Here is a 13,526-nt window from a genome sequence, read left to right on the forward strand (position 1 = left end):
ATCGGGAGGAGACAATGCCAGGAATTGTGTGAGGACGCAGCTGCTCTCACTGTCCCTGCCCGCAGAACCCTCGGCGGCCTCACACCACGATGCTTGGTCACGCCGTGCGTGAGGGTCTGAGGATAAAGAAGTACAATTAAAGTAGTTGCCGGCGGTGTGGTCTGCGACGGGGAGGGTGAATTGGTTGGTTGCCGGTCTTCTCTATTACAGGACTTAACATTCTTGCCTGGTTGGTTGTAACGATGCAGGAAATTTAGGGGCCAGCGTGTAAAACCCCCAACAGGTCTGTTCATTAACCTCTGAGAAGACACACTTCCAAGTGCCTCGTGCATGTGCCGGAGTGGGTCCCTGATCCATCACTGCATCGGGTAACCCGCCCAGTCCTGCTCCGGGACCGTACAGACAAAGGCAGCGGCCGTCAGGGGCATTAGGTGGAGAGCGGCCCTACCGGTATCAAAGGTTCCTCAACATTCAGTCTTTTCTAAAATCACCTTCAGCGCACAGTGCCTGGCACACGGGCTCCACTGGCTACAGCTCATTCTGGTGACAGGCGCCATGACTTCCTACCCACTGTGCGGTGTAGAATTTATTCTTCTGGACGTAAGTGTTCAAGGGGGTCCCCGTTTCTAGTCCGCCTGCCACCTTCCCAGGCTTTTATTCAAGACTCGTTTTTGGCGGACCTGAGGCTCATCCATTCGGGAAGCAAGGAGCACCCGCACTGCAAGCGATCACCATTCTAATGGCCTTGTCTCCAGAGTAAGGGCGAGCGGCGCTGTCTTGAGGGTAGATGGAATTTGCTAAGGTCTCAGGTTTCTCTCTGTCAGTTCCATCTAGGGATATGTTTGAAGTCTTCGTTACCATGGCACCTAGGCTCTCAGACAGGGCTACATGAAGAGCAATTTTTGGAGAGAAATAGATCTCTCCCTGGCTTCCATCTGAGCCAAGCAGATGAACTGGCTTCTTTTGCTTCGATAATTCCTGAACTGCGAGGCACCCCTGGGGGCCCTGCGCCGAGCGAAGCTGCGATCGTCATCGAAGCATTCATTAGCTTGTACTACACGGCGTGCAGCCCCATTTTTATTGAGCTGGCAACGCTGTTCACACCTAATGAATGTGCTGGGCTGTATTTGCCCTGTGGAGGTGGTGCCATTTTTGCACTTTCTGGGTGGAGAGGAAGTCACCCTATAGGGCTGAACAGATAACTCCTCAGGTGCCTTCCGACGCTGAGATGCTGTGGCTCTGACAGATAGATGTTCTCCTATGCTGTGTGGCTTCCTCCACACCCCAGGCCCACAGGGCCCTTCCAGGCTGGGGAATGAAAAACGCCAAACATAAATTAATAGGGTGTTGAAGGGACAACCCTCCTCCACTTAATTTATGTTCCTGAAGGAATCTGTATTCGTTTCTACGAACTCAGTCAAAATGCAAGGGATTCTTGGAATAGGGGTTCTTGGAAGAGTTTTAATTATTGGTAAATCCATTCAGTCCCTGTTTATACTTCTATTCTGGAAGGTAGTCTTTTCTAGTATAAGCAATATCAGATTTTTCCCCAAATGGTGAAACTTTTTTAACTGGTAAGTATGATTTACGCCTACTTGTTAAATTCAACCGCTTCCATCTTGCTGTTGGGCACTAGCGCCTGACATAACGAAGGGGACGTCTTTAGATGACCTTGGCCGATCTCTTGTCTAGAGCCCGGAGAACCTGCCTTCTCAGCTGTGAGCTACACGTCAGCAAGCCAGGCGGATGCCCTAAGTTTTTGGAAAGAGTGTCCTTCCCTAATTCACAGGTGCACACTCTCTGTCTCTCTCTTCCTTCAAGAAAAGGATTTGAGGCATCCTACGGAAATACATACTGTTCACGGCCAAAGTAGAGGAAGAAATATGGATAAAGGGGAAAACCTAAGGAAAGACGAGCACTAAGGTAGACCGGAGTTCCCTGGCGGGCAAGGTGAAGACCAATAGAGGCGATTTAGGATTTATCAGTGTCCAGAAGCAAGTGAATAAACTAGCTTTTCCCGGCACTGAAGATACGGAGGACTTCATTTCCAACAACCTGATGTAACTCACAGTGAGTTTCGTAGGGTCGGGCTTTATAATCTCCTTCAGTGCGGGTCCGTGACGGCTAACACATCCCCAGGAAATGAGATTCCGCAAAGGCCCAAGCAGTGCGGCCCAGAGACACGGCTTCGTGACGGCCGCTCCTGCACCCGGATTAGACAGTGTTTCTCAGAGTGAAAGTCTTGCCCCCAGAGATGTCTCTGAAGAAAGTAGCCCATGGCCGGATGTTGCCCTTTTAGAGGCTGAGAGAACACAGTCACAGCTCCTACTCCTTCAGTAAAAGAACCTTGCTTCACGTTTTTTACCCAGCATTTCTCCAAGCTTACTTGGTTACAGAACTCCCTGCCCCACTGGCATTGTGTTTCCAGTGCTGTGTGTCAGCCCTGAGAGAACCATATAACTCAAAAAGAGTCGTGTTCATTGCAGTTCTATTTACAGTAGCCAGGACATGGAAGCAACCTAAGTGTCCATCAACAGATGAACGGATAAAGAAGATGTGGCACATATATACACTGGAATATTACTCAGCCGTAAAAAGAAACGAAACTGAGTTATTTGTAGTGAGGTGGGTGGACCTAGAGTCTGTCGTACAGAGTGAAGTAAGTCAGAAAGAGAAAAACAAATACCATATGCTAACACATATATATGGAATCTAAAAAATGGTTCTGAAGACCCTAGGGGCAGGACAGGAATAAAGACGCAGACATAGAGAATGGACTTGAGGACACGGGGAGGGGGAAGGGTAAGCTGGGACTAAGTGAGAGAGTGGCATGGACATATATACACTACCTAATGTGAAATAGATAGCTAGTGGGAAGCAGCCGCATAGCACAGGGAGATCAGCTCGGTGCTTTGTGACCACCTAGAGGGGTGGGATAGGGAGGGTGGGAGGGAGACGCAAGAGGGAGGTGATATGGGGATATATGTACATGTATAGCTGATTCACTTTGTTATACAGCAGCAACTCACACCATTGTAAAGCAATTATACTCCAATAAAGATGTTAAAAAAAAAAAAAAGTAATACCTCTCTTTGGTGGTGGCCAGCCCAGCCCAGCCAGCGAAGAGGAAACGGGGTGATTTATTTTCTACCTCCTGATGAGCACGTTTCTCTTTCCCCGGGTGTTGCCTGGACGGACGTCAGCTATGTTCTTTCTTTAACGTGCTCTCTCCTGGGGTCCTTTGGTGACCGGGAGCCAGTGGCATTGTCGAAGTTGCCTTCCTCTGAAATCTAACTCCATTATGTTTGACTGGGGTCCTTTGGTGACCGGGAGCCAGTGGCATTGTCGAAGTTGCCTTCCTCTGAAATCTAACTCCATTATGTTTGACTTAACAGGTGCTGCACACCCAACCGGGACCCCTTTTGGGCCACCGCCTCATCACAGCAACTTCCTTAACCCTTCTGCTCACCTCGGTGAGTTGCCCATCAGCGACGGGCAGCGACGTGTGTATCTCAGAAAAACCTTTGTTCACTGCGCTCCTGCTACGCTTCCTGCTAAGTGGGCCATAGTCCCAGATAAGTCACTTACTGCTTTAGGTGGTGGTGATCCTGTAGAACTCTGAATCCCCGCCGTCCATCTCCAGGATTTCGGCACCTCTCATACCGCGTCCTTCAAGTAGTCGATCTGTGCAAGCAGTGGTTGTGTGTAGACTTGCTGAGGGGGTGCGGTGGGTGAAAGCCATGCCGTGGAACCCCAGGGCATCCACGTTTACAGCAGCCTGTCCCTGCCCCTTGGAGAAGGTGGCGAGCTCTTGCCCACATAAAGGCACCCATGGAGGTGGAAAGAAGGACACGATGTTATGAAGAAGAGACAGCATCCGTTACTTTTTAATCCCTTCACATTTCACAACCCTATTATCTCTCTTCCTAGTAAAGGTGCTTTACTTGTGGCCTTCATTTATTTGATGCTTCCTGCACGTCACAAGCAGATGCAGGCAGTGGTGTAGGATACGTGTGCCCTCGGGACTTCATTCAGAGATGGACTTTAAGCTGCCCTCGTCCTTCTGGTCTATGAGAGCCTACACGGCACATTCTGGGAAGAGAGGAGACAGGCAGGGAGGCATCTGAGCATACTGTGGCTTGAGCAGCGTTCCCCACCCAGCAAGAGAGAAAGGGGGCAAAACGCATAGTTCTGGAAAACAGCTTTCATAAATATTTTGCTAACCCCATGCCCAGATGCAAAAGGATGAAAACCCTTTGCATAATCTGGCGGGAGAAGTGGGACAGGTCACGTCTGAGTATAAATGGGGCAAGGATCCCCCACTGCCTTCCCAGCTCCCAGGAAGCTCTTGTCTTCCTCACTCAGTGGAGTCCTGCAACCATGTCTTTCTTCCCACTCTTGTCTGCAGAGCCTTTTAATCGGCCGTCTACGTTCACTGGCCTGACAGCAGTTGGTGGCAATGCCTTCGGGGGACTTGGAAATCCTTCAGTTAGTGAGTACCCTCTAACTTTTAAAAATCTGCCTTAAATTATTTATCTACTCTGATCTGTCTGTGGCTCAAGACCTTTCTAGGTAAAAGGGAACCAACCACGCTCTTGGGAAACAAACTTAGGTGATATCACTGCAAAAGCAGGCCTAATCGGTGGAGTTAGGTCTAAACCAACGCTTTAAGGCTAGCCCGCAGTTGATATATGTTCCTGAGGGTCAGGAAAGGTAGTGTAGTCAATTGAACTCCAGAGAGTTTGCTGAAGTTCACAGTTTCATCCATATTCCATCTCTACTATCCCACATTTTAGCCACAGCTCCCATTAGACGTGAAGACAACTTTTAAATTTCATTTCATCTTGCTTTAGCGGGAGTGAGGAAACGCACTGAAGAACAGGAAGGCAGTGCAGGCTCAGAACCGTCAGGAGAGGGCAACACTTGGTGCTGCTTAATCCAGGAAGACTGTGTCGTTTTCCACTGCTCAGTCTGTCTAAAGTAGGAAGGGCTCCTGTTCTAAACATGCTTTAGCCACTGAATCCCAGCTTGTCTCCTTTCGTGCCTTCCATACGTCACGGCCTCCGGCTACAGGAGACCTACGGTGTAGCTTGAAGCCGCCGTCACGGTTCCATATAGCGTGGAGACCATATGTGTCTGTTGGGATCAGGACCCTGTCTGGTCTCTGCTGACTCTAGTTCTGGTCGCTAAGGTTGTGGACGGGGGCAGCAGTCATATTAGCAGGGTCGTGGTGGGCAGAGGAGAACCATGAATTCTGCTCTGAACTGAGCTAGTGACCTGGGTCACAGCCCTCTGCGTGTGCCAGACAGGCGTGACTAGCTGATCCCCATACCTGTTGGGTCCCGTCCCTTTTTAATCGGCCCCTCCTGCCCCTTTGCCTTTGGTTAAAAAAAAAAAGAGAAAAAAGCTGTGCGCTTACTTACCTCTCCAGTGTAGGACAAGCTCCTCTAATGAATCTGTTAATCTCCTTTCCTTTTCCAGCTCCCAATAATATGTATTCATTTTAACTCTGAATGCTGTTAAAAGTTTTTTGGTAAGTACCTTCATTACAGCAGATTATATAATTTCTCTGAAACCTTTTTGTTCTCCACTTCACCATTTCAGCACCCAACTCAGTGTTCGGCCACAAGGATGGCCCCAGTGTGCAGAACTTTAGCAATCCTCACGAGCCCTGGAACCGGCTGCACCGAACGCCTCCGTCGTTCCCGACCCCTCCGCCCTGGCTGAAGCCAGGGGAGCTGGAGCGTAGCGCGTCCGCTGCAGCTCATGACAGAGATAGAGATGTAGATAAACGAGACTCATCCGTTAGTAAAGATGACAAAGAAAGGTACGCAAAGAACCCGCTCTCGAGTCCCAGTGGGGGAGCCCGCTCTGGGCCAAGTACTGGCCACCCACCCTCCCCAGCCCAGCCTCGTGCTTCGGCTGTAGCCTCGGCCGGTCATGCAGCCGGGGTGGTGTCCCCCCCGCCCCTGCCCCCCTCGCCCGGCCCCCTTCGCCCGGCCCTTCAGTGCATCGTGACCACAGGCCAGCATCACAGTTCTGTATCCAGTACAGAGCAAGTGAATCCTGACTCACGAGCAGCTCCACACTCAAGGTCCCCGTGAGCATTAGTCTCTCCAAACATAAATCTCTCTCAAAAAGGTAGCAAGATGGAGCCTGGACCAGAAGACACACACAGCATGAATCAACACCATCTTTGCTTTCAAGTTCGTGCAGTCCATTGACTCATCCATAGGTTTTTTGCTCTCTCTCTCTCCCTTTTTTGTTTTCTTTTAGAAAGTCATGTTTCCATTGTCTCATTGTATTTCTCTCGAATTTTGTTCAAACTCAAATCCTGGGCTCACAGATAACTGATAAAATTTTGCTAACCCAGATTTAGGGAAACCTCACCAAGCAGTTTGGGTTTGGGTTTTGTTTTGCCAGTGGATAATTAATTTTACTAACCATTTGTATCTCCATACGTGGTGTAACCCATGCCTAAAAAAGAATTAGCCTTCAAGAGGGAAATGTCTTATAGTTATTTTTTCTGAAGAATGTTATAAGCATTCTTGACAAAGCATACTCCCTTTTTCCCCCTTTCTTTAGGGTATTTTCATTTTGAATGAACTAGCAAGGAATACACAAGATACGCTTGACAGAAAATACCTAATAACACTTTCCTTTTGCTATTTAAATCTCAAATACGACCCAAATCTTTAGTTTTCCTTTACTGTGTATATTGTGTGTGTGTATGTGTGTATACATATGTACGTGTTTCCCAGGGATTTAAAATTCAAGTTTGCAGGTTTTAAATGCCGCAGATTAAGTAGACCATCACAGGCCATCATGCCAACTGATTTCTTTCTTATAAAAGACGACGACAGATTTTTCCTTCAGGACAGCATGGTAAAAATCTCTTAGCCAATGGGAGGACCGTTTATGACATGCAGCTCTGAGCTGTAAACTGCCACAGCGAGGTGCGTCTGGACCCGGCAGCCCCTAGACCAGGAGCTCTCTGGACTGTCAGGGAAGAGAAGGCAGGATATGGCAGCAAACCTTGCCCCGCTTTTCTTGATGCAGCCAAAAATGGCCTTTTAGATGAAAGTCAGGAAACTTAAATAAAATTACACTCGTCTTTATTCTTACCTTTTTTTTTTTTTTTTTTTTTTTTTGCGGTACGCGGGCCCCTCACTGTTGTGGCCTCTCCCGTCGCGGAGCACAGGCTCCGGACGTGCAGGCTCAGCGGCATGCGGGATCCTCCCGGACCGGGGCACCAACCCGTGTCCCCTGCGTCGGCAGGCGGACTCTCAACCACTGCGCCACCAGGGAAGCCTTATTCTTACCTTTTAAAGATGCTCTTCCTTCTTAGCCTTTGCACGTTGGCTAGAAACAAAACTGGTAGGGGAAACGTCCTTAATTTCTCCCCCGGGGCCCCCTTGCCTTCTGAGCTACCCAGGCTTCCTGCTTCCCTCTTCACCTTTGCCAGGTCTGTCTCGGGTGGTCTCTAAAACACACCGGGTTCCTGCCTGGTCCGGCCTCTTCACATTTTACCGTATTGTCCTCTGTCGCTTTGCATTTTGTGCCCCGTACTCTTAAGTCCCCACCCAAGACAGGCCTCTCAGCTTCTCCTTCCACATTTCCATTCACAGATGGAACTTGTTCCCAACCTGACCCTTGAGGTTTTGTGTCTCTGGACCCACTTTTCCTTCTGGCTTTCCTCTATCGATCTTCTCAACAGATTATGGCTTTCTTCTCCTTCCTAATACAGAGGTGCTTTTTGCACCCCCAGAATCCAGAAACTGTGGTTTCCCTTTTAACCCCCTCGGTGCTGCCTCTTGGAGGCCGCCCTGTATCTGCCCGCTTTTCCCTGAAACCAGCCCTCTGTCCCGACCTCGGGACGGAGATGTTCCCATAATCTCTCCGTTACTCTCCTCCCACTGGCTCTGAACTGCAACACTGGAAGGAAGGTTTGGGGCTCTTAAAACTTGATTCTTGACACTAAAAGATCCTGAGACTCTAGGCAGACGGGCTGTGTGGTCCCATCACTGACGCACTGACCACGCTGGTCCGTTCAGGTTTCTGAAAGCTCTCCCTCCCTGGCCTGTGCCTCTTACACACCGAGCGTCATTCCCCCCCTTCATTCCCCCCCTCAGACGCTCCCAACCCCGTCATCCCTAGCACTTCACCCCCTCGAGCTTCCTCTAAAATCTAGGCCAGTCAGGTCACGGTGGCTGGTCACCCTGCCCACGAAGGGCACGTGCGGCTGCCCGGGGGACCGTGGGGGCCAGAGCCCCGCGCAGCCTCTTCCCGCCATCTCATTGGCAGCCCCTGGCCGGCCGGCAGCCCATCTCATTTGCCTCCTGGTGTCTCCTCCTCAGGGAAAGCGTCGAGAAGAGACACTCCAGCCACCCTTCACCAGCACCCGTCCTCCCGGGGAGCACCCTGGGGCACGGCCGCAGCTCCACCGAACAGATCAGGGCTCATTTGAGCACCGAGGCTCGTGAGAAAGACAAATCCAAAGACAGGGAGAGAGAACACTCGGAATCCCGCAAGGACCTGGGCGCCGACGAGCACAAGGCGAAGGAGGGCCCGCTGCCCGAGAAGGCCGGCCACGGCCATGGCCACGAGGGCCGCGGCGCGGGCGAGGAAGCCAAGCAGCTAGCCCGGGTGCCGTCGCCCTACGCGCGCGTGCCCGCCAGCGACAGCGCCAGGCCGGGCAGCGCCGCCAGCCGCGAGGCCGAGCCGCGCAAGGGCGAGCCGGCCTACGAGAACCCCAAGAAGAGCGCCGAGGTCAAGGTGAAGGAGGAGCGCAAAGAAGACCACGACCTGCCTGCCGAGGCCCCGCAGAGCCACCGGTCCTCGGAGCCGCCGCCGCCGCCACCGCCGCCGCCCAGCTCCTCGGCCAGCGTGCACCCGGGGCCCTTGGCCTCCATGCCCATGACCGTGGGGGTGACGGGCATACACCCCATGAACAGCATCAGCAGCCTGGACAGGACTCGCATGATGACGCCTTTCATGGGCATCAGCCCCATCCCGGGCGGAGAGCGCTTCCCGTATCCTCCTTTCCACTGGGACCCCATCCGGGACCCGTTGAGGGACCCCTACCGGGAACTTGACATTCACCGGAGAGACCCGCTGGGCAGGGACTTCCTGCTGAGGGGCGACCCTCTGCATCGTCTCTCGGCCCCCCGGCTGTACGAAGCCGACCGCTCCTTCAGGGACCGGGAGCCCCACGACTACCACCACCATCACCACCACCACCCGCTGTCGGTGGACGCACGGCGAGAGCACGAGCGCGGGGCGCACCTGGACGAGCGTGAGCGCCTGCACGTGCTCCGCGAGGACTACGAGCACCCGCGGCTCCACGCCGTGCACCCCGCCTCCCTGGACGGACACCTGCCGCACCCCGGCCTCATCGCGCCCGGCCTGCCCAGCATGCACTACCCACGCATCAGCCCCACCGCGGGCCACCAGAACGGACTGCTCAACAAGACGCCCCCGACGGCGGCGCTCAGCGCGCCTCCGCCGCTCATCTCCACGCTGGGGGGCCGCCCCGTGTCCCCCCGGAGGACTACCCCTCTGTCCGCGGAGATCAGGGAGCGGCCGCCCTCCCACACGCTGAAGGACATCGAAGCCCGGTAAGGAGAGGACGGGACGCGAAGAGGACGAAGAGAGCCCGCGGCCGCAGGCGCCAGACTCGAGAGAGTGCGCAGGCAGAGGTCCCGCGTCTCGACCCACGCAGACGGGGCGGGGGGACCCCCCAGCACTTCCCCTTGTAAAAAGTGTATAGACTCAGTGCAGATTTTGAAATGTTTTTGTATATTCTATGTTGAAATTTTTCAGATCTTTTAGCCGATTCGTATGTTCTCACGTCTCCCCACTCTTTTGGTTTCTCGTATAAAACTTTTTGATTCGAACCAAAACAGTGAAGATGACAACACACATAATGGGGGGGGGGCGGGCGGGGGTAGGAGACAACAGTCCACACAATCCATCGTGCAGAGGGTCTTTCAGATGAGAAGGGAAGGCTGTGTACATAGTTATGTAAAAAAAAAAAAAAAGATTGCTTCATGAGCTAATGGTTCATATATGCAAAGGGTAAGATGAAAGCTTTACTTTGTACAGATGTAAATAGATAAAGATTAAGTAACATAATACATTAATACTTCTTAAAATGTGCTATTTGCAGACTTTATATCAGTGAGCACAGTCGGCTTCGGCTGTGTTCCCATGTATTGTTCTAGACAGCTAAACCCTTCAACTATGCAATGAATGTTAGGGCTTTTCACAAAAGCCCGCCTAACTCAAAGGAGCCTTTTCAAGTCCATTTACAACATACTTAAGGTCATATTTTCCCTGAACAAGCGCTTATGTGATATGACTCTGTTTTCCTTGCTTGTTATTTCAAACGGAGAAACACCCGATTTTGCAAATTGGACCCCAGGCCGAAACTTTGCATCTGAAGTTGCTGCTTGTGGGCCTTTGGGGGAAGTGGGGAGTGCAGCCCCGGAAAGGTAACCGAGGCCCTGAACAACCAGTGCCAGGGAGGATGGGAGTTGTCAGATGCCAAAATCAGGGGACACAAACAGGCCGCCAGCATCTCGTCACCATCAGTCACGTGATTTCACACACCCCTCATGTGGGAACCATGCGTTTTTTTAGTGTGTCCTGTTTCCTATCTGTACACACCTCCTCGTTCTGTAATGAGATTCAGTTACACCCAAACAAACAGATCCTGAAAGAAAGCTTCGCGTTTTCTCAGATGATGGATATGTTTTCACTGTATTCAATAACTGAGGAAGTTAAGGTGCATATTTCCTAGCGTGGCTCACCACGTTCCCGTCGGTAATCAAGCCCGGGAGTAGCCGAAACAGGTCAACCTTGTGGGGCCGGGGAGCATTCCAGAGGGTGAAAGGTGGCGGAGAGACGGTCTTGCGTGTGCGTGTGTTTTTGAGTTTGCATCAAATCTGTCTCTTCATGATACTTTTATAATACATTCAGCCTCTTGTCTACATATTTGGAGAGAATATGACTTTACTAGCAAAGAAATACAATATATCTTGTCTACTGGACTGTAAAATATATGTATGAAATAAAATTAGTTCCATTTGGTCTTCTAGTATATTAAAGTGCTATCTGACGTTGTTATCCTGTTTTTGCAAAAAAAAAAAAAAAAGTTAACTACAGACCATTGTTTCTAATAAGCAGAGAGATCTATTTTAGTAGTCAACTGAAGGTTTAGTTGTGAGCTTCAGATTTTGTGAATTCCAGATGTTGTGCAGTGTTTTTTTTTTTTTAAGACAACAACTAAAAAGGAAAAAAAAAATCCAAGGAATATGTACACTGGAACCGTAGTGGTAGCTTTCAGTATTGTAAAGAGATCGTTCTATACAGACCTTTTTGCTGTTCCTCCTGTATGTAATAAAGTCCTTTCTAGATCCTATGTGAAAAGAAACGTGAAGCGACTGAGTCTCCAGCATGTTCTCATCGGCGGAGCCTTCTTGTGTTATGTAAACTGTGCCATGTTATTAAAAAATGTGAACTAAGCTTCCAGCTGCTTGTTTGTGTGGGATGGCCAACCTTACCACAGTGAAGAAGCCATACTTGCAAGACAGACAGGGCTTTGGAAGAGAAACACCTTGAACCCTTGAGTGACGACGGAAGGCTGACTGCCCTCCCTGACCCACGTAGACACTGCCAGTTAGTTTCTGTAAACGTCTGCCCTCTGCCCAATCAGGAATTTTTTTTTTTGTATGTTCTAAGCGAAGTCCTGTAAGTCCTGGGAAGGTGCTTTTAGATTTCGTAGGTGACACATGTGTGGGCTGATTTAGCCAGCACCCTTTGTGTCTCAGGCCTCCTTCAAAACTCAGCGTGTGCTCTGTCTGCGCTGATGACAGATCTGATCGAGGCCCTTTGCCAGCAGCCGGTGCTTGCCTGTTCTTGCCATTACAACCTGTGGACTCGGTCTGTTGTATGTAAGAGTTCAGACTTTCCAGGTATTTTGTTCCTGTCTTTTTCCTGTGTCTCACTAAACTACATGGTGTAACCCTCATCAGCTTGCAGACCTCTCCCTCGTCCTCTGAAATTTGTTTTTTCAAGATGTAAAAATTGTTAGATTTTCTGGTGTCAATACGATGCCATTGTCGTTTGGATGAGATGGTTTGGACGGGTGTCTGAATCCTAACTGGACAAAACAAAAGCAGTCCCGCTTAGCAAGGATGCAGGTGGCCGCTGTCGGAGAAGATGGACTGGAAGCGAACAGAAACCAGGGGCTTGGTGTCTGTGCCTGCAGCTCTGCAGGGGGGGGTTGGGACGGGGGGCTCTGGAAGGCTCCCGACTGGGGGTACTAGCCTCACGGGCTTGGAAATCTGATGCTGGGCTTAAATAAAGGCCCACTTCACTCAGCCCTGCTTTTATGCTGATACCCGGCTCCCAGACTAGAGAAAATAACTTGAAGAAAAACTAGTAGGTTGGAAAACGTGATAAACTGTGTTTTTCCAAATCAGGCAATTCTCGGGACCTTCCCAAGACTCGCCATCAGCGGGCGTGCCTTGCTATTTCTGGCAGACTGCCCAGCTTTCTCCCGCACATCTATTTCCAGGCCGCCATCTGCAATGTGAGACCGGAAGTTACTGTCAAATCAGTCATGGTATTTAGTCCCCGAGGCTTTATTCCTCTCAACCTGTGCATATTTTCCCTCTAATTATGTTCTGCTCCCCGGCATTGATGGGTACCAGCACCAATTTGATTTCCTGCTAACCTATAGATGCTCTGATTATCTCCACAATCTCTGACTGACAGTGATCTTGTTACCTTCGAATGGTACATGACAAGTAAAAGAGCGAATACCATGATGCAATAAGTACCATCTCGGACGGATATTCACAACAGTGTTGGCTGTTGATCCTTTCTTCTGCCTCAAAGTGGATGAGAGGAAATAAGATTCGACTGTCCATGTACATACCTTCATAGCATAAACAGACACTGCCTTTAGCCATGCAGCTGTGGGTGCCCAAGGTGTGTGTGTGTATCCGTCCTGAGGAGCAAACTTGGCCTCAGTGCTATTAAATCGGTTGAAGGAAAGGTGACAAAGTGACATGGGCTTTTTCACATATTATTTTTTAAACTTTGCCATCCTTTTTTTTTTTTTCCCCGTATGAGTTTCTGAACAATTTCTTAGACATGGGAAGTTTCCTTTCAAGATAATAGGGTTATTTATCAGATAGAAAATAATATCATCAAAGACGGTTCCACACAATGAAATTGCTGGTCTCCTTGAGCACTACAGAAGCACAAAGCTAGTTTGTAGGATCTCACACCAGAACTGCCCGAAGCCTCCAATGGGGAGCTTAGACCAGCAGGCAGGGGGCCTGCAGCCACCCCGGTGCCTTCCGTTCTCAGTGACCTTGAGAAAAACACAGAGCTTGTCTGGAACTGTTTCTTAATGTGTAAGATGAGAACATCTGAATATAACAAGACCTAAAACTGGGCAGGTTGCAAGCCCATCAGAATGGATAGAGTTTCATGTGCACAGTCCCAGAGCCCAT

At 50.3% G+C, this 13,526-nt stretch overlaps 1 protein-coding gene across 2 annotated transcripts in view; it reads left to right on the top strand.

Annotated features, from left to right (window-relative positions):
- The window catches only part of AUTS2 (activator of transcription and developmental regulator AUTS2), a 1,117,528-nt gene extending 1,107,885 nt beyond the window's left edge, over nucleotides 1-9,643 (top strand). The window contains exons 16-19 of one of the 2 annotated variants that reach the window (XM_065892407.1): nucleotides 3,396-3,473; nucleotides 4,409-4,492; nucleotides 5,605-5,827; nucleotides 8,358-9,643. In XM_065892407.1, coding sequence (XP_065748479.1) covers nucleotides 3,396-3,473; nucleotides 4,409-4,492; nucleotides 5,605-5,827; nucleotides 8,358-9,621 — 1,649 coding nt within the window. In that variant the 3' untranslated portion in view covers nucleotides 9,622-9,643. The remainder of the gene's footprint in view (nucleotides 1-3,395; nucleotides 3,474-4,408; nucleotides 4,493-5,604; nucleotides 5,828-8,357) is intronic. The other variant, XM_065892408.1, reaches the window with a different exon arrangement.
- Nucleotides 9,644-13,526: the final 3,883 nt, after the last annotated feature.

The sequence above is a fragment of the Phocoena phocoena genome, chromosome 15 (genome assembly GCF_963924675.1).
Source record: "Phocoena phocoena chromosome 15, mPhoPho1.1, whole genome shotgun sequence".
Classification (NCBI taxonomy): Eukaryota; Metazoa; Chordata; class Mammalia; order Artiodactyla; family Phocoenidae; genus Phocoena; species Phocoena phocoena.